Source organism: Diorhabda carinulata, chromosome 3 (genome assembly GCF_026250575.1).
Source record: "Diorhabda carinulata isolate Delta chromosome 3, icDioCari1.1, whole genome shotgun sequence".
Classification (NCBI taxonomy): Eukaryota; Metazoa; Arthropoda; class Insecta; order Coleoptera; family Chrysomelidae; genus Diorhabda; species Diorhabda carinulata.
In genome coordinates, this window is record NC_079462.1 from 16,801,035 (window position 1) to 16,824,186 (window position 23,152).

The 23,152-nt window shown below is 30.0% G+C and overlaps 2 protein-coding genes across 6 annotated transcripts in view; one reads left to right on the plus strand and one right to left on the minus strand.

The window, feature by feature from the left end:
• LOC130891661 (uncharacterized) overlaps positions 1-15,716 on the plus strand; it is a 39,610-nt gene extending 23,894 nt beyond the window's left edge. For 4 of the 5 annotated variants that reach the window (XM_057796524.1, XM_057796525.1, XM_057796527.1 and 1 more), the window contains one exon: positions 2,595-3,335. In XM_057796524.1, coding sequence (XP_057652507.1) covers positions 2,595-2,922 — 328 coding nt within the window. In that variant the 3' untranslated portion in view covers positions 2,923-3,335. Of the gene's footprint in view, positions 1-2,594; positions 3,336-9,962; positions 10,117-15,243 lie in introns of those variants that run through there. The other variant, XR_009058939.1, reaches the window with a different exon arrangement.
• Positions 15,717-17,709: 1,993 nt separating this feature from the next.
• On the minus strand, positions 17,710-23,089 carry LOC130891662 (lanC-like protein 2). Its single transcript, XM_057796529.1, has 8 exons — positions 22,873-23,089; positions 22,418-22,576; positions 21,946-22,088; positions 20,755-20,902; positions 18,605-18,819; positions 18,334-18,442; positions 18,066-18,212; positions 17,710-17,954 (listed from the first exon to the last, which is right to left on the minus strand). The coding sequence occupies exons 1-8, from the start codon at positions 22,924-22,926 to the stop codon at positions 17,772-17,774; spliced, it is 1,158 nt and encodes a 385-aa protein (XP_057652512.1). The 5' UTR covers positions 22,927-23,089; the 3' UTR covers positions 17,710-17,771.
• Positions 23,090-23,152: the final 63 nt, after the last annotated feature.

Genomic DNA, 23,152 nt, shown 5'->3' on the forward strand with positions numbered 1-23,152 from the left:
TTTCCAATTTCAATTTATTAGTCCATATAGTTTGATAATTGACTTTTCTACAGTTGTCTTTTTTACCGTTTTCTATTTTTTTTTTTATATTCCCTCACCGTAGTTACTATAAGAAAGTGATCACTAACGATTTCAGCTCCACGTTGTTTACCTATAATGTCAGTTAAGGCTATTCTATTTGTTTTCTCCACTATAACGTAGTCAATAATAAAACTTTCCTCTCTGCTTTTCACTTCTCTTGTGTACTTGTTTATATATTCGTAATGAAACCATGTATTTGTTATTAACATGTGACGTAAATGGCAAAAGCCAAGCAGTCTTTTCCCATTAGTGTTTCTTGTTTCCTTTCCATATTCACCAATTATTTTTTTATATATTTCATCTTGCTCACCTACTCTTCCATCAAAATCACCTACTAGATATATTAATTTATCCTTTTGATTTTTATTATCATCGTTAATTGCACTTATGCAACATTAATACTAGATAGTTTTCTCCCTTATGTAACTCCACCACATGTTACTTAGTTCAACACTCCCTTCTTTGTGTTAACGTATGGTTTTCAGCTTAGGTTTCTAGAATTTAAGCACAACGCCGAAATTTATTTTGTTGTAGCTTTTTAAATTGCTATCAGCTTATCACTTTAAACCTTTTTTTCGTTTGTTATTTACCTGTAATCGCAATAATAAACATTTTATACACGTTTTTCAACTTTTTTATTTAGTTGGTATTTTATTTTCACTCACTATTACTATTTACAAAATTATTTCTCCGAATAAGTCTCGATTTTCGGGTAAATTGTAGATGCCATTTCGACGTGGATTAAACCAACAGAAAGCCGTTCAACTCAGCTTGAATTTTGTTGAGGAAACATTATCTCGAGCCACCTTGCTTCGATGGTTTTCCTAATTTAGTCGTGGTCGCACTTCGCTTCAGGATGAATTTCATGGAAGTGTCCAAAATCGGCTGTTGTGCCAGAAAACGTCGACGATGTGCGTAAACTGGAGAAGCGGTTGATCAATCAAATGTTTTGGAGGTACCTTAATCGGAATGGAAAAAATGCTTCTACAATTAATTCAAACTCATACAAAACAGTATTGGTCTATAACTAATCATGAATATTTTTTTATTTGTCTACCTCAAATCTCGCATACAAATCAATAATTTCAATTTCGATCAAAATTTTGTATTAAACTATCAGCTTGACGTTGTTGATAAAATAAAAATACTTATGATGCTATAGGCACCGCAAAGCTATCCATAATTTCATTCGCAAAGTTTCGAATCTATCAATTTGGGTTTTTAAGTAACAAATGCACAAATGATGATATATTCTCCCTCCTAAATAATGTTTACTACCATCAGCCCACTACAACTTTCTGTAATTTGTCTAGCGCTTTCGATTGTGAAAATCATAATATTCTAATTAACAAATTGCAGTTTCGGGGTAACACCCCTCGCATGGTTTAAGTCATACTTTATCAACAGAAGTCAGCTTGTAAGGGTTGATACGACGAAGTCTTTTTGCAAGCCAATATAATGTAAAGTGCTTCAAGGGTCAGTAATAAGCCCTATTTGGTTTCTCCTGTTTATCAACAATATTGCCTATGTAGACATCAGCGGTAAAATATGTCTTTTTACTGACGATACTGGTTTCTCTTGGAGCTACCCTGATGTCACGACACTTCATAGGACCATATCTAGCAACCTAATTACCCTTAAATCAAGCGATTCTAATCTTCTCGGTCTCGACATTTCTAAAACTAGTTTTGTCATGTAAAAATACGTTACAGCCTTTTGTACTAAATTCTAAAAAATTTAGGTCTGCCTGTTTTGCGCTAAGATAAGCCCGAACCACTGAACTGGGGTAAGTGTTGTGCGACTCAATTTGAGCAAATCTTCAAACTACAAAAGAAAGCCGTTAGATATTTACTAAGACTAAAAAGTAGGACTCACTACCGAGACTTTCTCAGAAGATTCAAAATATTATAGAAACTTCATTATACAACTATTCACAACGCGAAGCACAATCTTTATCTACCTACACCATGTTCAAAGCTCGTTGAGGCTCAATATTATACAATGCGAAAAAAATTCAAAATAATTTTTTAGTTCAAATCTTTTCCCGCTTTTGAAGACATATTTACTGGAAAGTTCCTTCAACGCTGTAAATGACTTGTAATCTAATACCAATTCTGAACATTTCACACACTGGGTCAATTTTAATATTGATTTTCAATACAGATTATAACATATTATAGAATTGCCGTATTAAATTTGATTATCTGGTTTAATTTTGACAATGTACGAGTATCTAAATTACATATAAAAATTTTACATCACATCTACATTTTAAAAAGAAATATCAGTTATTCGTTATTTCCTTTGTGTATTTTTTTAATTATTTGTGTTCATTTTTTAGTTATTCGCAAGCCCTTATATACAAATTGTAAACATTTTTTTGACAATAAATAATTTTTTCTCCGACAACTACCCACTGCATTGTTAATGAAACGCGCTTATTTAATGATCTATCACTTCATATTGTTTCGCTTTTTGGTTTAAGAGATATAATTTGTTTTTTCCACTTCCAGAGTGCCCGTCAACGGTTATTACTTTTTCGTTTTCAACAGCGAAAACGAAGTACAAACAAATTACGTGAGAGTTAAATTCGACATTGAAAAAACCGTCTACAACGTATCAAATTCGGTATCGAAATGTATTAACGTGTCGGAGAGCTGTTCCTTGGACTTGACATTTTTTTCGCATCAAAAATTGGTACTCGAATTACCTTTGCAGAATAATGAAACGCTTTGGAACGAAGAGTTCGTAGTACTTTCCGAATGCGAGCCCCGTGGCGCCATCTACGCCATTTTTGTGATACTAGTACCTATTATATTTATATTTTTCGCGTTTTCTTAAAAATAAGATTCTCCTTTTTTTATGAAATTTCGTATATTTATAAGATGGAAACGTTTGTCGAAGTTACCTTTAGAAGATAGTAAACTTGTCCTTTATCGATAAAATTGTGAGTTTTACAGATTAATAACTAAAATCGGTAGATAATAACACAGGTCACAGTTTATCTGTGTGTCTATCTGATCTATGTACGATCTATACTATTTATCAAATCTGTACTCATATATTTTTGAGATGATTTAGAATTTCAAACGATATAGTTAAGTTTCCTTGTAAGAAAAGATTTATTGTTTTAAATTTAATAACAATAAAAAGTGTTTAGAATCAAAACGTTACCTATGAGAATAGAAACGACATTTAATGTTTTCAGTTACAGTGTGCGTTTCCCAAAATGATTAAAGACTTCTTTAATTCAATCAACATGTTTTATTTCTCACTACATTCCTGATTATAATCCTTTAATTTAATACGTTATAAAATAGAAAAAATCACGACATAATATGACACTATGCCTGCATATATTCAAGACTCTTTAGCCCTGTTTAGATGAAAAGCAGCCCATCAATAAAATCAAGAAAACTAGTAGACATTGACAGGTGTATAGACACCGAGCTTACCATCTACAAAACGAGAAAACTTCTTGGAATCCCCGACATACAGGTTGTTCCTTCTTAAGAATTATTTAGGTCTTTTTTAACATTTATAGTATTTTCGTTTTTATGGAATGTGAACCATTACTAAAAATTCTCTTTTTCGTGTATTAGATTCCGTTTCAAGAATTTTTCAATCATCATAATTGAACTTTTTTTGATATTTCGTGGTTCGTTAATGCAGTTTTATTTTATTTATCGTATTGATGACCTTTTAGTCTATTTTCTGAATACTGAGATGTCTGCCTTATGTATACAGCGTCACAGTTAGTACACGGCCTTGATATATAATATTTCTCCTTTTGATTTTTGGTGTTTGAGATTTTAGTTTAGTGAAATATTTGGACGGTTTACTATGTCCTTTATGACTTATACTAATATAATATTTATTGAAATAATTAGATAGTTGTTGGGAAAGTCCTTGATTATAGTATCTGTTTATTCTTTTCTTGAATATGTTGTTTATCATTTTTTTCGGATAATTATTCTTTTTCAATGCAATTTTTTCTTTTGGAATAGCTAAGCATCTAATAGTTGGATAGATCGATCAGCCAAACTTATTACCACTGATCTTTTTTGTAACATAGGATGACACGAATTGGAGTTCAAATATCTTGAGGATCAAGTTGGTTACGTATACCATTCTGTTCTTATGTTATTGTTAATTTTATATAATCTGACACCAAGAAAATTGATTTTATTATTTTGTTCCATTTAGATTGTGAATTCAAGTTTTTATGATAAGTATTGAATTTTTCATTAAGTTATTCAATTTTATTTTTTGGCACGGTAGTAATGCAATCATCTTCATAACGGAAAAAGAATGGAATAGTTATATCAATTTTGCTAATGACATTTTCCTCAAAAAAGTGCTATAACACTTGATATGGAAGCTCCCATAGCACAACTATCAATTTTTTTGTATATTTCATTTTCATATTTGAAATATTTTGTTGTAAGTGTGAGTTCTATAGTTTTTATAAATTCGTTTCGAGGTATTTCTGTAATACGATTTTAATAGGAATATTTGTATATAAAGAAACTATATCTAATGAAATAAATACATATTCGTTAGAAATTTCTATATTTTAAATTTTTTCTTTGAAACTCCATGTGCTTTTGATACAGTATTTGTTTTGGTAAAAGATTTTTTCAAAATATTTTTCAATTAATTAGAAAATGGGATAAGAGGAGTTTGAAACGTACTTAAAACAATCGGTCGACAGAATATATTAATAGATTACTTGAATAAAGGGATCGCGGCTTTTCTTTTGGCTTTTGACTTTTAGACTCTTTGCCGATTTTGAGAATTTTTAATTTAGGTTGATTAGTTGAAAACCAAAGAGTAAGGAGTAAAGATTGCGATATTACGAATTAGGGAACGAGATCAGTGTCTATTTGATTTATTTTTATTTAGTGATTGTGAATGGACTGAACGGTAGGTTTTAATTATTTTATATTAGTTCAATTCTTATTAATTTTTTTAATAAAAAAATAATGTTTCAAATTTTTGCCAAAATTTTTAATCATAGTTTAATTATTTAGATGTCTGAGGGTCGAAGGAAACTTTCTGGTTAACAATATCGAAAAAGAAAGTTAGAAAAAGAGGAAGACAAAAAACGATTAGCTGGATCATTAAAAAAATTTTTTGTGTCCACGAGCAATAAAGAACCACAACCTTCATATAGCCAAGACCCACATGTTCAATATTTTCTATCCGACTAGACTAGAATGGATATGGTTATAAAATGTCAAAAACAAAATAAAAATTATAATAATCATCCTGTGTTTCAATATTCCATCTACCTATAACTTATATAAACCATTTAATTTTGAAATTTAGGTGGTCGGACCTGGTTGTCACATAAATTGTAAATGAAACCAAAATATTTTACAAAATACTTCATTTAAACAGCATTTTAATTTCAGGTTGTTATAATAGAAATCTTTAGGAGTTATTTTAAGTTAATGCTTTCTTATATTCTAAACCATGTTCAACTCCAATAGACCCAAAATTTAGAATAGATCTAAACAAAAATGATACAAATGGAAACAAGCCAGTAAGAGAATTGATTGGGTGTTTGATGTTTTTAATGTTAGGGTCAGTTTCACAGTAAACTACTTTAGTAGATTTCAAGAAAGAAATTCAGAAGAAATTTGGATTGGACTAAAAAGGCTGTTAAGGTATTTGAAAGGAACATTAAAGGCAAGATTAAAGTATGAAAGGAGAATGAATGAATTACCATTGAGCTGTTATGTAGATTCGGATTGGGCAGGAGACGTGAATGACAGAAGATCAGTGTCGGGGTACGTTATTAAAGTTTTTGGTAATACAGTATTGTGGGTAACCAGAAAGCAAAACTGTGTTGCATTGTCCAGTACTGAAGCGGAGTTGATAGCTTTATGTGCTGCTGTCCAGGATTCTTTGTGGTTAAAAAGATTGTTGCTAGATATGAATCTTGATGTGAATTTTTTTAAAGTATTTGAAGATAATCAGGGTTGTATTGCACTTGTTAAAAATCCTGAGAATAATAAACGTGTCAAACACATAGACATAAAATATAACTTTATTCATGAGAATGTAAAAAATGATTGTATTGTCCTTGAATATATAAATACAAAATGTCAGTTAGCAGACTTATTAACAAAAGGATTGCAAAAACCACAATTTTACTCAAATTGTAAACAATTAGGTTTAGATTTTGAAACGAGAGAGGGTTAATTTTATTTTATTTGTTAATTTCATGTAATATAGGTGATATTTTGGATATGATTGTATATTAATTTATAGACTATAAGATGCGTATTAAGAGAGGGTGTTATAATAGAAATCTTTAGGAGTTATTTTAAGTTAATGCTTTCTTATAGAGATGGCGCTTGATTTGTAGAAATAGTAGTTTAATATTCTATGTACATAGTTTTGTTTTTGTAGTTGATTATTATTGAGAAAAAGTAAGGTTAAGTTAATATATGGTTTTACCGGGTTTTTAGCACATGGTTGGTTTTATAAGATATAAGTGATAGATGATGTATATATATGAAGATGTAAATAAAATGTATATAAAGACCTAGATTGATTTTAATCAACACTGCTGTGTAACAAATAACAACACAGGTATTTATATTTTCTCGTAAACAACAATATTTGAATTCGAAATGTCAGCAAAATGTATTTTGCATAATATTTTTGTTTCATTCACAATTTGATGCGACAACTAGCTTCGAGCATTTCCCGCGAAATTAACATGGATATGAACCTTAGATCAAATCTTTGATTATAGAAATCTTTTTTCTTGGTACTAAACCAATTTGAGAGATGTCGCTAGGATCGAACTTTGTCGTCAAATTTTTATATAGAGTGGCAGATCTATCGAATATATAATTTTAGACTAGAAATTTATCTCATATCTCGTTTCACTAATGACATTTCGACTAGGTACGCTAATAGGGCGGCATATTTTGTTCTTGCACCCGGGCGGTGAATACCTTATGCTCGGCCCTGCTCGCATTTGCAAGTTTGTACCAATGACTAGCTTCGACGTTATTACGTCTCATCAGAGTGGTATAACAAACTCTCGTTCTCACGCTAACTATTCAGTTATTAATATTAATATTGATTAATTTAAATACGTAAGACTGAAAGTAGTTGAAACGTCAATATTATTGCTTTCAATTTTATTTGATAGAGGCCTAGAATCAAGATAAGTTTACAACAAAATTATATTTATATATAAACAAAATCACGAATAATAATTTCCTGTTACGGAAAAAAATTTTTTTCAATCATGGATGGAAGAATTTTTAATATTGTGATCGTTTTTATACTATACCAAGCTTCCGAACGACTCTGTTTATAAAATATTAATTTCCTGATTTGTTACTCTACTTGTATATTAAGATTATAAGACGAAACCAATATCGCATAATTTCATAAGAAAACACAGCTTTCCCCATGTTTGAACAATTGTATTTTGTATGACAAAATTGTGATTTTGTTCAGTCACTTTTGAGTTTCATTTCTTTTCAGTTGCTCCGTGTGTATTGGTCCTAACTGTTTAATTGGAAATTGGAAATAACCAATATAGAAATTAATATTGGAAAATAATACTTGACTACAAGTTTTTGCACTATATGAGATCTAATGAATGTACTGGTACACTATTTTAATAAAATTTTAGCACTGGACATTAAAAACTTGAATAAAACACGATAATAGACTACTGGTATGGTACTGGTTTCCACAAAAATTGTGGTAAAATATATTGAAGAAATCAAGAAAAAGTTACATGAATATTATTTTGAAAGTGATGTCACCAAAATGAAAGCTTCCAAAGGATGGCTACACGATTGCTGTAATTAGTGACGTCACAAAATTGAATTATGAAATGAAACTAAACCGTTCTGTTCTTTGTGAAAGGGTCTTGAGTATTACTATGTCTATGGTCAAGTGAGTTGGAATCTTTGACTACCGAAAATTATTTTTCATTCATAACATAGTCAGTACGATACGCAAAATTTGAAGTCTTAATGTTGGCAATGACTATCTATCACTGTTAAATGTTAAACAAAAATAACGTCTTTTTCTATTATAATTGTATGCACATTATTCATGGCCTCAATTCTGGAAGTGTGCATTCGAATTTCTCACCTTGCTCTTCACCCATTTCTGAGGAGTTATTTTATATTTGCCTTATCAACAAATAAAAATCTAAAACTTTCAATTGTTCATCTAGGGTGCATTCCACTAAGCATTTACGACAATCACACGTTCATGATCACTATCTTTCCCGTTACACCTAGTCCAGAGCTTTATAATCGTAAACCTAAGTGAAATGGCTTTTTGAGCGTTGAGATAAAATTAACCAATGACAAAACAGAAAAAATAAAGCGAAAGCTTTGAGAGGTTATGTTACAATTTGTAATCTATTGAATTTTTTAGTGAGTGCTTAACTGATTCACATTAAAGTAAAATCAAAATATCTTCTGCGCGAAAGTAAAATATTTGGTTGTGCGTCACAAGAATACTTCAAAAGTACTTATAATATCCCATACCGCATCAAATAATGAGATATATTCTCATGGTTGCAATCTATGTTGCTTGAGTTTTGAAAAATCCGCTAAAACTTTCAATGCTCACTTCAACCCACCTCTTGACAAAGGTCGTCATGAACGTTGGCCATGACATCATGAGTGACGTTACGACCACAACGATTGTAGTTGCTGGAACGCCCAAAAGGGATGTTTATCAGTGTTACCAAAAATTTTGATATTACTTTTGTGTTATAAGACAATTTTGTTGCACTCGTTGTATAACTCTCCAATCATCGTGCTTAAAAAAAACACATGCGACAAAATGGTGTCTTATAAAACTCGAACAATAAATAACTAATATAAATAAAGATATTAGATGTAATCGATACTAAAGAATAGTTTAAAATTTCACTGAAATGCTGAAATTTCTATAATTATAGTTATATTATAATTATACAGTCTGGAAATAATGATCCATAAACTAAATAATATCTAACCTAATCGACACATGGTAAAAGAGCAAATGCATATTATTCAAACTAAAAAAAAATGCAACGAATTGTAAAATTTTAAAATCGCTGATTGCGTTTATAAAGAGGTTTGAAACAGTGACCAAATTTGGTAGCACATGAAGTTTTGTATTTATTGGTTAAACAAATTTTATATCTATGAGTCGTTTCTGATCAAATGTAAATAAATCAGAATAAAAACCACAATAGACAGAAATTGCTTTATTCAGAGATTAATTTTTTTCAAAAATTGAACTATATGAGAAATGAAGATCAATTTAATATTTCATTGCAAGATTAGGTACCTAAATAGAAAAGGAAATTTCCAAATGGTATGAAAAAGATCCTGTTCTTGAATAGACAACCCATTATAGTTAATCTACATTCTGACAACAATAATTTCAGTACTTAGAAATCAACTGTTTTTATTCCAATTTTTATTCAAGAAAACTTTGAATTCTTCGCTTTCTATAATTGTATTCATATACAAAATGAACTACCACTGGTTTAAAAAAGGACAATAATGTCACACAATAATAATACTTCCAAAAATAAGAGATTTGTTGAAAATAAAAATATAGAATTAGATAAGAAGAATTTCTGGAACTGTTAGTGATATACATAACACACACTCTCTACCACCACTACGCTATAAATCACAATTATCGCTATCATTTTCACAATCATAATCTCGTGTTTCAATATCCAAGTTATCATCTTCAGTCTCAAAAGGCAAAAAATTGCTCATAATTATTAGTCATTTAATTTGGGTTAGTTTTCTAAATAGTGTTTCTGTATCTCGAAAATACGTTAAGCATCCGAGTACATAATCATATTTTACCATTTCTTTTAGTGTTTGTTGCCGAAGGAGGCGTAGAATGTATTAAAAACAGAAAAGATGGCATCTATGACTGCTTAGATAAAACTGTGGGTTCCAGATTGCCCAATCCTGATGATATATCTATTACATCTTTACCTGTTATACTTTTTAGTGAAAAAGATTGTGGGTAAGTGAACAAATAATTTTGTTTTATACTCTATTAGAATTATATAACAAAAAAAGTGATACGATTTTGTGCAACGCTAACTTCTTGAATTAAAGGCTCTAAAACATTTTTCTTCGTAATCCACTTTCGTAAATTTACTGGTTTTGGTTGATTCCCTGCTGTTACATTCCTACATCAATATTTGTATAAAATATCAACAACAAATGTAACGATGGAAGTTTGTTTAGATTCATTGGGGGTTTACCCTCATCTTTTGGCTAAAGAAATAAAATTGTTTAAACAGTATTATTGGAATATGTGAAGATTATGTAGAACCTTTCCTAAATATTACTGTAGATGATACTCCAATCAAAGAAGCCATAATGAAACTCCAAGGAATATTTCAAAAGATAATTGCAACGTTTGGTTTTCCAATAATGATGAGATCAATCTATCATTTAACAGTAAAGAACTATAAACTTTTTGATCAGCTATGGTATACATAATGTCAAAATCACACCTTACTTGCCAAAAGCAAATAAATTGGCACAACTGGAAAAAAGATACTTTTCACTTAACATCTTGATATGATATGATGAAATTTTGAATATCTTTCCAACAAATATACTACCAAAATAAAACACTCAACAATGTCAAATGTGTTTTGAAAAATATTAACTTTTGTAATTGTATTACGTCAAATTGATAAGAAGAACAAAAGAAAATAGAAAACTTTACTGAAATTGAGATACGTACCAAGGGCAGAGGACGACCTGATAGTTTATAAACAAAAAAAAAACATTTCATTACCATAATTCGTTGTAATATTCAAATTTCTGTTTCTTGAGAGTACTAAGATTTGCTCTTGGCAGCCGCACTGGCAGAACTACTTCAGGAAGTGTACACTAAAACGCTCTTTGTAGCAGAATCAGCGCTAGTGTCGCTCTTCTTAGTAGCAGTGCACCCATTCCACTGTACTGCTAGCACTGTACTGGAAATATCTTCGTTATCGGACGAATGTAAAATATCAAAAAGTACTAAATCGTTTTCTATTATTGTTAACATTGCAAGGCCTGAATCACATCAAATAACCTCAAATACAACAATCATCAAATGCTTCATTGCTCTCTGCACTATATAGTTTTCATGAACTGGCCTGCAATGGTCCAGTTCAATGCAGCTACCAAGGGCAACCCTATGACCTGGTTTGCACTGGTCCAGTTCAGTACAGCTACCAAGACAAACTTCTACATTTATATTTGTGCGCATGTGTTTCATTGTCCGGAGAGCGCATGATCTCTTGCTTGTATAGAAGTGTTCATACGCACGACGTGTGCGTTAACAGGCATAGTTCTATGTAAGATGTTTTTTTAACACTGTTTCTGTGATCAAAGCAGAATTTTTTTTCAATTTCTTTCAATGAAACTATTTCAAGAAGGTACAGAATAAATCTAAATCATTACCATAAAAAGTCCAAAAGTTGTACAAGAATACAAATGAATAAATTTGATGTAAAATTAATTTTTTTTATTACATAATTCGCATCAACGTATACTGGTTATTAACGATTTAATTTTTTCAACACTACAGGTTAAGTGTTAGTATTTTATCTTCAGATATTTGTTAAATTAAGTTTGGGATCGAAATCTGTCTGAGGCAATTTTTAAGGTTAGTAATATTACATTTAGGTTCAGAATGTTCATATTTTAACGGTTTATGTGTTTTGTAGTCAATTTGTAGTTATCACATTTAGGTTTAGGTTTAGCATCAAATAGCTATGGGTCTGTCGCATTTGGCTAGCTCTGGGTTTATGTGAAAAAAGATTTGGGGATTCCTTGGAGAAACAGTTTTGGAAGGACTGAATTTTACTTTGGTTGCATACTCAAAGCTCAAATATATTCTTCTGTTTCCTAAGGATAGTTGCTCTGATTCACAGTACAGAATTTTCACTGGAGTTGTTTTGAATGCACCTCTCATGAAATGTAAAGCTGAATTGTGAAAACTGTCGAATTTTTTTAGGGGCGATTTGTTAACTGTTGAATATACAATTGATTGAATTAAGTGTTTGGTACAGTGTTAGTAATGTCTGTCGATCTGCACCCCATTCTTTGCTCATAAGAGTTTTCAGTAAATTTAGTCGTTTGTTGCAAGCTTGGAGATTTCTAATACGATTATTCCTGTTTAGTGTGTGGTCAAATAGTATACCGAGAAATTTTCTCTTTCGGGTGGTGTTATAAGTTTTCGGGCTTGTTAATATTTATCAACCCTTCATGATAGGCCATGAAGCGTTCTATAATATTTTCATTTGTCTTGATGTAAATAGAATATTTTTTGAATTAGTTAGCTGATGTTTTGTTGGAAATTGTGGTGGACTAAGTGCAGAGGAATATGTTTTTGTAGGATCTGCATTCTGAGAGCTTCTGTAGTCAGAAGTCCCAACCTTTATTTTTTATCATTAATTTTTAAAATATATTCGCTTTGATTCGAGAGTACGGACCTGTTTTGGCACAGACCACTTTATATCAAGGCGATAAGAGCTATAATCTGGCCGCTCATTACAGAGAGTAATCACGTGCATAGTGCGTGAGAGAGAAATTGTAAGCCTGAATCACACCTTACACAACATTTTTATTTGAATTTTAAATACTTTATTTTAATATCATATCATATAAATAATACTTTTATTTATCAATTGCATAGCATTCATACATTAAAATCTTCGTTCACTTAGTTAACTACTAAATGTTATACCTACATATTTTACAAGATGCCTTGATTTTTTTAAAAGTATCTATAAATATATATAATTATTATTTTAATCGTAATTTTGTTTTCCCTAACCTTAAATAGCTAGACGGTTTTTCAAATTTATGGTATATTAAATAAAAATGTAAGGGTACCTAATACTGTAAAGTAATATCTAAGAAAGAAATGTCGTGCTATATGTTTTATTCAAATACGTATCAAAGGTTATAAAGTAAATTCATACAAAACGATATAAATAATAATAATAATAATCTTTATAAACAACACAAGGTCATTTCCTGAATAAATTCTTTGTTTTCAAAAAAGGTGGTTGAGAGAGATATAAGGGCGGATGAATTTTTATTTTAATCTAAATCGGAATATGATTCCGACGAGGACGAATCAGCTCTTAAATTTATTATTAGAGTTTCCACTTGTTTTTTTATTAAATTATCAATGTCCCACATTTTATTTCGAAAAAAGCGGACATGTTGGATTGCCTTACTCCAATTGGTTTGGGTAACATTATTTAAAGCTTTAGTAAATAAAGTCATCACTAATTTTAAATGTTGTGTTTTCCCTTGGCACCTCACCCTTGATTTGTGCCCATATGAGTTCAATTGGGTTGAATTCACAATGGTAAGGTGGCAATCGTAAAACAATTTTATTTTTCTCTTTGGCTATCTCATCAACGACATATCTTTGGACTAATGACCGATTCTCTTTAACCAATGCCAATAGTTCTGCCCGCACCATATTGTTTTCAAAATTAATATTTCGTTCCCTTAACCACTGTTGTATGTCCGCTTTTCTTGTGGAACTTGTGGGACACTGGTCTAATTTTCTGGAATGGTAGGATGCACTGTCCATTACAATGACTGATCCGTCCTCAAGTTTATTTAAAATTCCCTTAAACCAACCCTCGAACCAATCTGAGTTCATCTCCTCATGATGATAGTCACCCGTTTTCTTGGATTGAAACATATCTAGACCATTCTCTACAAAACCATTTTCGGAGCCAATATCTAAGATTATTAATCTTTGTCCTTTGCCCGTCGGGTTTTTAAGCCCGTTGAAAGGCCACGGATAAATGCATCTCGTGCACTTAAGACTGTAGTATCAGTCCACACTTTGTTCACCGTGTGACTGGCATTTACCCAAGTCTCGTGAAGATAATATATTTTTCTTCCTTCTTCCTCGAATTTTTTAATATCCCTTATAAATCTTCTTCTCCAATTAATTATTACGTTTTTTTCTTTCAAAACACAGTTTAACATGCGCTATTATACAGTCACATAATTCTTACTGTAAAAGCGCATGTTAGAAATGTAGTTTAATTTTTAATTTTTATCAAAGTAAATAAATAACATAATAAAACAAAAGCTTAAAATAATTATTAATATAAAATTTTTAGAATATAATAATAATAAATTTATGTAACGCGCAGCTGTGTGAACTTGACTTTCTCAGACATTGCTTCAGCCAATACGAATTATTATAAAAAGTACCACTAGCATCCCATGAGCCGATCACGCGTTTTTTATCACTCTCACTACCGACCGGCCCGATTATAGTTTTTGTGAATTATTTTTCCAATCCGGTTTAAAATTGATTACACTGTGTCCTAACAAAATTCACTGTTTTGGTATGAAATTCTACTACAGTAATATGTCTCTGAGCTTAGGATACTTCCAAAACTTTCTATTAATGATTTTATTAATTTTTAGAACTGGAAAATAGATTGTTTTTATAAGAACTGACACTTTTACTGTTAGGTTAGGTTAAATCTCTCCCAATAGTGAGAAAGAATATAAATTTTATTAGAAAATGCAAAAAAAACAAAACAAAAAGCCATCCGCTATTTCTCAAAAGTGCCTATATTTTGATGTGATAATTATCGACTGAAAAATGGGTGCTTTTTCAGTCGATATTTCAAATAAAAAAAATTGTATTCGTGAAATAATAAAGAAGTGACTTTTCAACCGAATTTGTGAAGAAATAACTCTTTTTAGAAGATAAAGCTGTTGATAGGTAAAATGACCTACAATGCATGGTTTGCCAATGAGTCTAGAAAGTATTTTTAAGAACAATTGAAATCATAATATAGTCAGTAGTGAGTGAGATAAATCTAACAAGCTGCTCAAATTAGTTATTAGATCCAAATAAAAAACCTTGAAAATTGTACAGTTACAGTGATACATTTTGATATAATATAAACATTATTTAGAGAACAATAAATAATGGATCTGAATTTTTTCTACATTAATATCATTGGATACTGAAATATAAATAATATCGTCTTCCCTCCATGAGATTTCCAATTCTAAAATAAAAAAAATCGGTAGTGTTTTTAGTTTTATGTATTCATTGACATGACTGAATTAATATAATTATTGTTTTCAGCGATTTTGAGACCATTAGAGCATGCATCAATAACGAATTAGAACAATGCAAAGAAAGCACACCAGCAAACATAGTTGATGCTTTTTTCAAATTTTTGAGAAAGCAACTTCCTTGTCAAGGTATAAAAACTGGATCTTCTCAAGTAAGCGGATCATGGTCGATATTTAGTAATTCTCTACTTGTTTTTGTGGCACTTATATATGTCAGGTTATATTAAATCGTGGTTCATGTTTGTGATCCATAGTCTTGATATTCAATTTATTATCTTAACAATCAAAAAACCTGACTTTTCGAATTACTAGATGAAGTTTTTTTGAAATTTAGTAAAAATGACGCATAAAATTTTTTCTAGTATACAATTTTTTTTGTACATTGAACTGTACCTATTGAGTATAAACTTTTCTTACATTAGTATTTTATGAAGCATAATTATTGCCATTATTTTTGTTGTGATCATTATGATAATAAATCAGAATACAACCATCAGTTACATATGGAAGTATGGGTTTTAACAAAGGCAGAAGATACACAACTAGATATAGGAAAAAAGAAGAACTTTTTTAGGGGAATAAAAACAAATAAAATAACTAGCCAACCACTGAAGTGAAGTCTTAGTAAATAAAAGTGTAATGGAAGAAAATATCGAGTTTGTCATTATAAAGATTATGTACAAAAGCCAACAAACTGTGACATCTGGAGACCTCACTCTACACCAGAAAATTCACAAAGTAGCCCTCAATACTTTTCTTAACGTAAACTTAATTTTATCAGAAATTTTTTAGTTTTTAATCTAACTTTTGTATCTTTGATGCTTCGACTTAAATACCAGTTATGAAATAAATATAGTGGTCATATAAAATTAGATCAATAAGCAATTTACAAATAAGTTCCAATGAGTATAGGTAAATTCGGGGTTGACGGTATTTTTTTAGCTCAATTGAACTCTATGTGAAGTATTCAGTCCGAGATACAACATTAAACAGCATGAACAAATCCGTGATTTGTAAGTTAGAATCAATAGACTTCTTTTATTAATTATTTAAGAATGGTTTTAAGCTCATCTTGAAATATATATTTAGCTGTTAATCAAATAGGAAAGATAACAAAATATAAACTAACGTTGGATAATTCAAACAGAACTTACCAACTCTTGTTTTTATTTTTGAATACTCATACTGGACTACATGCAGAACATGTTTTTATAGCTAATTTATAATTTACTACATATTTACATCATTTTAGTGTAAATTAATACTACAGAAACTTTGTGATAATGGTCAATTTGTATATATTCTTGGTATTAATACTATTTACTTTTTTAATAAATGAATTTATTTTACGTGGATTGTTTCTCTTTTGAATAATAATGAACTGCAGCTTCAGTTACTTTTAAAGTACTTTTAGTTGTAAAAATATTTGCAATTTTAAATAAATTGTAATTACTTTTTAATCAAAGCATTGAACGCAACAACCCCAATTTTCTCTAGTTTTAATGAGTAGTTTAAAATACATACCGGAATGCGTGTTACCTATATGAGGTAAGTAAAAGGCAGGAGGTTCATAGTTCTTTTAAATTCAAGAACGTGGAAAATGAATCGCACTATTGTCAATAGCTCGATATAAAGTTAATTAAAAAATATGAAAAAATCCTTTATCGTCGATAAACACAAGAAACGAAATAATTGATAGAATAAACTTTGTGACGCTATAAAGCAGAATCTTGGAAAGCCTTTCCAAGTTCAAAGAATTATCCTCAGAAGCCTCAGGAATTGTGTAGAAGTGCAAGATGCTCACTTTAGAACATTTATTAGAGTTTTTATTTGATAAGTTGTAGGCTAACCAACTAAATTTTTCTACATTTCAATTTTTTCTTTGTGTTAAAAGCACGATGTTCGACTGTATGCAGTCAATTAGAAATGTTTGTGTTTCAATACCTCCTGTAAGTATTTTCAATCAATAATTACAATTTGTGATAATTTTCTTCAGAATGTTTCTTTATGGCGAAGGGTTTCCTTGGATCTAAAAATCTATATGTCTCTTATACCATAAATTTTATCGAATTAAACAAAGAGTACATTTTTGTTAAAAAATCGATTGAAAAATTCATTTTTGCTATCTTCAAATTGTACAGGTTGTCCCTATAAAAGTTAAGGATTTTTAACCATTGGGCACAAGCCGCCCCTACTTAAATATAAATTCCGATTTCGCAACTTTAAACGGCTATAACTTAGAAACGAGCGGTCGTATGAAATTTTTTCTTCTGTCACAGTATTATTTTCATGTCATCTACTTTTTGCATAAAGTTCCGGGGTACCCTGTATTGATGAAATAATTCAAAAATCACCAGTATTCCCTAAAACATGATCGGAGTCGCATTATACATGGTGTGCTACATAAATCTCTAAATGTTAACCTCACCACTCTTCAAAAATCTAGCCTAGCCGAAATGAAGAAAATGAGGATTAATTTTCGATATAGTTTTAAATACATTTTATATTATACCAACAAAAAAATCAGTCGTTATATATTTATAGCGTATATCCGGGAAATTTAGCTTCCAAAGGTTTTTGTGTATCCAGCAGAAAATACATTGGTCCAGCAATACCTTCATACAAAGATTTAGGTCTGTCTGGATAGTTTTCTTCGTGTTCTTTCTTGTATTCAATACACCATTCAGCGAATTTCAAGGCTCTGTAAAGGTGTTTTTCTTCCTAAAATAGGTAAATTATATAACACCAATGTAATATTGTCGAATAGAATTTAGGTACATCTTGATGAACACTATCAATCTCTATATTTTAATGACTTACTAAATTGATTACCTTAGTTGTCTGATATAATTCCAAAAAAGAATAAGCATTTCCTGAGACCCCATGGCATAAACTGTACCCCTTTTTTAATAATCCTCTTTGCCAAATTATGTCGCCGCATTCAAGTGCCGAATGTAAATATCTAGTATCCTGGAAAATCTAAAACAAAAAAGTATTTTTCTTATACAAATTAAAATAAAAAAAAAACTATTAATCATTACTTGCGAATTTTTAAACCTCCGTTTGTAGTAACTTTTAGGGTAATAAATAGAAAAAGTACCTTGTAGGCAGTAGTTAACAAAGGAACAAATCCAGGACATCCATGACACCATTGTACATACTTATCAGCATCTCTACCCAAAGAAGATGGAAAATTACCACTGGGAAATCTATAAAATTTTATTTATTGAAGTAATTTGGAATCAAAAATTTTTAGTTTTCCAAAATATATAAATCAACAACTCATCACTGATACTATAGGAAATATCAACGATGAGAATTTGATGGAATAAATAAATGGTTCCATAAAATTAAATCAACATGTATTCTACCTTTGTGTTAATAAATAATCTATGGTAGGTTTTATTAAATTATTTAAATCATCTTCAGTTAAATACACCCTGGCTTGCAGAAGTAGATATAAAATACCAGCAAGTCCATGCGCGCCTCCCAAATAATAACTGTCATGCCATTCATACATTAAAGGGCATTTAAAACGACCAGCTTTTGACATATTCCTTCCTACTACTAGGATGGTCTCTATGATCTATAAACAAAGGTATTTATTTACATCAAATTACACTAAAATAATTTTCATTTACAATTGTTTCATAGCAATTTTTCATGCCACATAATATCCAATAGAATCGAATGAACAGAAAGTTTGTTAACTCAATTCTTAGTTGTTTAATTAAGCCTGGCACGAAGACCTATTCCATAACTCATATTTTACTGAAACAATTAAAGATATTTTTGGGATGAAGATTCCAACAAACTAGTAGGTAATAAAAGTATAAATTCCAAAATTTATATTTAAATAGAATGAAAACACTATGTATTGATATTACCAATAGGAAAATTATTCATTTGTTGATAAATAGTCTTGATTTTAGATCTCTTAATTACAATTACTTTCAATAGAAATTACTCTTGATCTAATTTTGAGTCTTTATCAAAATATAGTTGACAGTATCAACAAAAGCATATAAAAAAGTTCAAAGAAGTCAAACATTAAAGAAACTTATTTTAGGTATATAACATGCCATTCGGTTTGTTACGTTTTTCTTCAAACATTTTGAATATCTGTTTGTTCACGCACTGTGGCACGGTAGTCACTTCGGATTTATTTATTCTAACATTCGAGGTAGAGAAATTAATTTGTTATCAACCTCCCCCTCCATTCGAAAAATCAATAAAATCTCAGTATGTATTCTGAATCGTCCTCTACATATCTACAATTTAAATTAAAGTAAATTTTAGTGAATTTGTGGTGATTTCATTTTTTATATTCGCTGGTAAGATTTTCTTGTCCTTTTTCATTATTGTCTCACGAAACTTCCAGTTATCTTTATGGATTTCCTTTTGTTTTAAGCAAATTTTGTATGACAGATTTCATGTAAATTCCTATTTTCTATTTATTTGAGGAACATAAATAGGATAGAACAGATTCCTACTTGGTTATATTTTAAAAAAATATAAGTTCAGTTTTTTTATATGTTAGAGCATCAGTTCCTTTTATTCAAATCTGTTCTTTCTACTCGTTCCTTCTTCAGTAATTTCCATTTGAGTTTCCGTTTCCTTCCTCATTTTATTTTTTTCCTGCAGTTCTATAGCCACCAGATTGGAGTTTCTACCACACCCGAAAGTCTTAAGAGGTACACCATAAACAAACAAATTCAACTCAACTCCAACAACTGGGAATTCAGTGAGGGCTGCAACTATCCAGAATGGTTTTTTCAATAATTTTTTTCTGAAACTTTCTTTTTCTTAATAATAAATATTAATTTGGATATTATATAATTAAGGTGTTTCCAGCTTTTCCACATTGTTTTATTAATTTCCAACGTCGTTTGTTATAAAGCTGGTGGCGTCCAATTTAATATTAATTATTCATCCTATCTGAGTACCAGTTATTTAAATACTTTACTGAGGCCGAATACCACTTCCTGAGAAAGAGTCTCCTGCCGCGGAGATAAAAAGTGATATAAAATTAATTTCTAAAGCTACTATTAAAACGTGACTAATAAGAGAAACAATCCGGGAGAAATATGGGTAATTTATTTCATATCACCACCTACATAATTCCATATGAAAATAGAGCTGTTTTGGAGGGTTAAAACTCAAATTTTCGGCTAAATGGCTGTTTATTTTGCAGATTTAGTAAAAAGTGTAGATAAAGAATTACTCTTATCTAATTCTATAACAACTTATATTTAAATGAACAAGTAACCCTGTATGCTAAAACTATTAGACACCAAAATGAAATGCTGAAGATCATATAATTAGGAAATATATGAAAACAATAAAGATCTGAATTTTCTGCAATAGAAAATGCCAATGAGAATAAATTGTAAGTTTGTGAAAAATTAGTAGTACATGAATTACCGGAAAAGGTGTGCAAAAGTGAAAGTTGGAATAAATTACATATTTTAAACCAATTTTAGAACAGAAAAAAATATATATGATACTTCTTTAAACTTACCTGACTGATATAATTGTCATCAAAAGGAGGTGGACAAACATATTTGTTTACATAAAGAATGGCATATAAATATCCCACTCTGCCATACATGTATTCATTAGCCAGATCCGAGTATAAATCTAATACATCTTTATTGAGATTAGTAAGTCTAAAAATGAACAAACACAAACTGTAAACAAACAACAACCATCTGTACATATTAATTTCCTTCTAACAAAACAAAGCATTCTTAAAAATAGAAAATTGTATATATTTAATTCAATTTATTTGAGTATTTGGGCACCCAAATTGTAAATAAGAAACTTGAATATGTGTGTTAACAAAATAAGTAAATATAGTGAAAAGAAATGTAATTTATTTCTAGATCAATAAGATTTCTATTGAACACGCTGTTTACAATAACACTATCTTAAGCGTGTTTTGATAACCAAATTATCGTCTTCAGAGACTGAAGATAAACTAAAACCTAATAACTTCACTTATCCAAAAATAAACCTTCTCCAGTGAAAATTAATTAAAGCGAGAAAACCTCCTTGGCGGAAATCCTCAAATTTATTCCTTGGAATTGGAAAATCTAGTATAAAAGTTATTAGGTTTTAGTTTACCTTCAGTCTGAAGACAATAACTTGGTTATCAAAACGCGTGTCAGACAATGTAATTGTGAGTGTTGGTTTACTGGCACTATAAACAACACTGTTCTGTAAGAATAATACCAAAGGTTCCAGAAATTCCAACTTCCAAGTTAAGATGCATGTTGCATGTATTAGAAAGTAAGACATTTCAAATTTTATTGTGCCTGCTTTAAACACTTCTCGCCTTTCAGTTTCAGAGTAATAATGATTGCTTCAAGGAGATTAGATCATTGGAATTTTTCTTTCCCCTAATATAATTTATACTTGTCAGTGTCTGCTTGACATAATCTCATCAGATGCTTTCATCTTCTTGAACTCTTATTAGGCGAGTGGCAAACCCCCAAAATGACGTTTAGAAACAGGAAAAAGTGACCAAATTTGTACTAATGGCTAAAAGTGGTATATATTTATGTGTTCGAGATCGCTTTTATGATGTTATATTTTAGTTGCCACAATTTTTTAGGAGGAAACTTTCCCCATATCTATAAATTTATCAAATAATTATTCTTATTACTGAGAACATCTAAAATTCTAGAAATTTATATTAGAAGATATTTACTTCAAAATTAATTGTTTAACTTCATCATGATTTCCCAATTTATGTTTCAACACTATTCCAATTGCAAGGGGGCCTGCATCACCACAGAGAAATGTAGGTCTTCTTCCTTTTAATTTGTTAAGTGATAGAAGTTTTATTGTTTCCTAAAATACAAAAATAGCCGTTTCAGAAACATTCAAGATTTTAAATATATTTTTAAAAGTAGAAATATATTGTACTTAGTTAAAAACATATGAAAGCATCTAAGGAGTGAAAATTAGATTTTGTTATATTCATTAAACAAAGAAAATGTTAACCAAATGATACAAATATTGAAAAAAATAAAAAATATTGTGATCAGATCACTGTACAGAGTTAAATTATCATGGATCAAAAATGATTCTATCCAATTTCATATAACTCCTATGTGGTCTAATTAATTAGGTTTAAAATGTTCGAGCTGAGAGAGTTTTAAAATCAAATAAATGTTTACCTTTATTGTTTTGATGTCATCTGGTTCTTTATTGAGTTTTAGCAACGCAATGCCAGCAGTTCCAGTATACACTGAATAGTCATTGTAGTCTAAGGTCAGCAATTTTTCCAAAGTAGATTGCCATTTCAAATTGATACATTGACTTACTTTAGTTTTTGTCTATAAAAACATAATTCTAAATTCCATAACACATGATATACATACTAATAATTGAGGCACTTTCTTTTTTAAATATAGATAGTTTTGAGAAGAACACTAATTGCAAAATATTGAAAAAATATTGTATCAATTTACAAAGGTTCTTTTGTTGTGCTAACCTATTGGATCTTATAAACAAAACATTCATATAGATCAAAATTACAGCTTGTTTATTTCTGCATTAATTAAAAACACCTCATTCATTCATTATAACAACAACAACGATATATAATTTAAACGAAGTAATCAATACTCACCTCTTGTAATCCATCGGGGGTATAATCGTCATAAGGATTATTGAAAAACTTCATTACAACTCGTTGATGAAGAGTTAAACCGAACTAAAATATTTTACTTCAACGGGTTTCGTATAAAATCGAATAAAATACGCAATGTTTATTTTGTTAAAAATGTTTACATGAATTGAGGTTAATTTGACAAGTTATGTTTTCCAGCTATCAACTTTTAAAAATAAACAAAAGTTCTTTTAGTTGACACCGAATTGTAGACTATTGCGCTTAAGTAGGTACATAGTTT

Bases quoted from the DNA above. Each gene is read 5' to 3' on its own strand.
- LOC130891662 (XM_057796529.1), bottom strand. From the start codon at position 22,926: ATGAAGTTTTTCAATAATCCTTATGACGATTATACCCCCGATGGATTA. The intron at 20,903-21,945 runs GTAAATATCTTC...GTTCATTTTTAG, and splicing joins GTTAAACAATTAATTTTGAA to ACTTACTAATCTCAATAAAG. The intron at 18,820-20,754 runs GTAAGTTTAAAG...CTTTGTTTATAG, and splicing joins ATGACAATTATATCAGTCAG to ATCATAGAGACCATCCTAGT.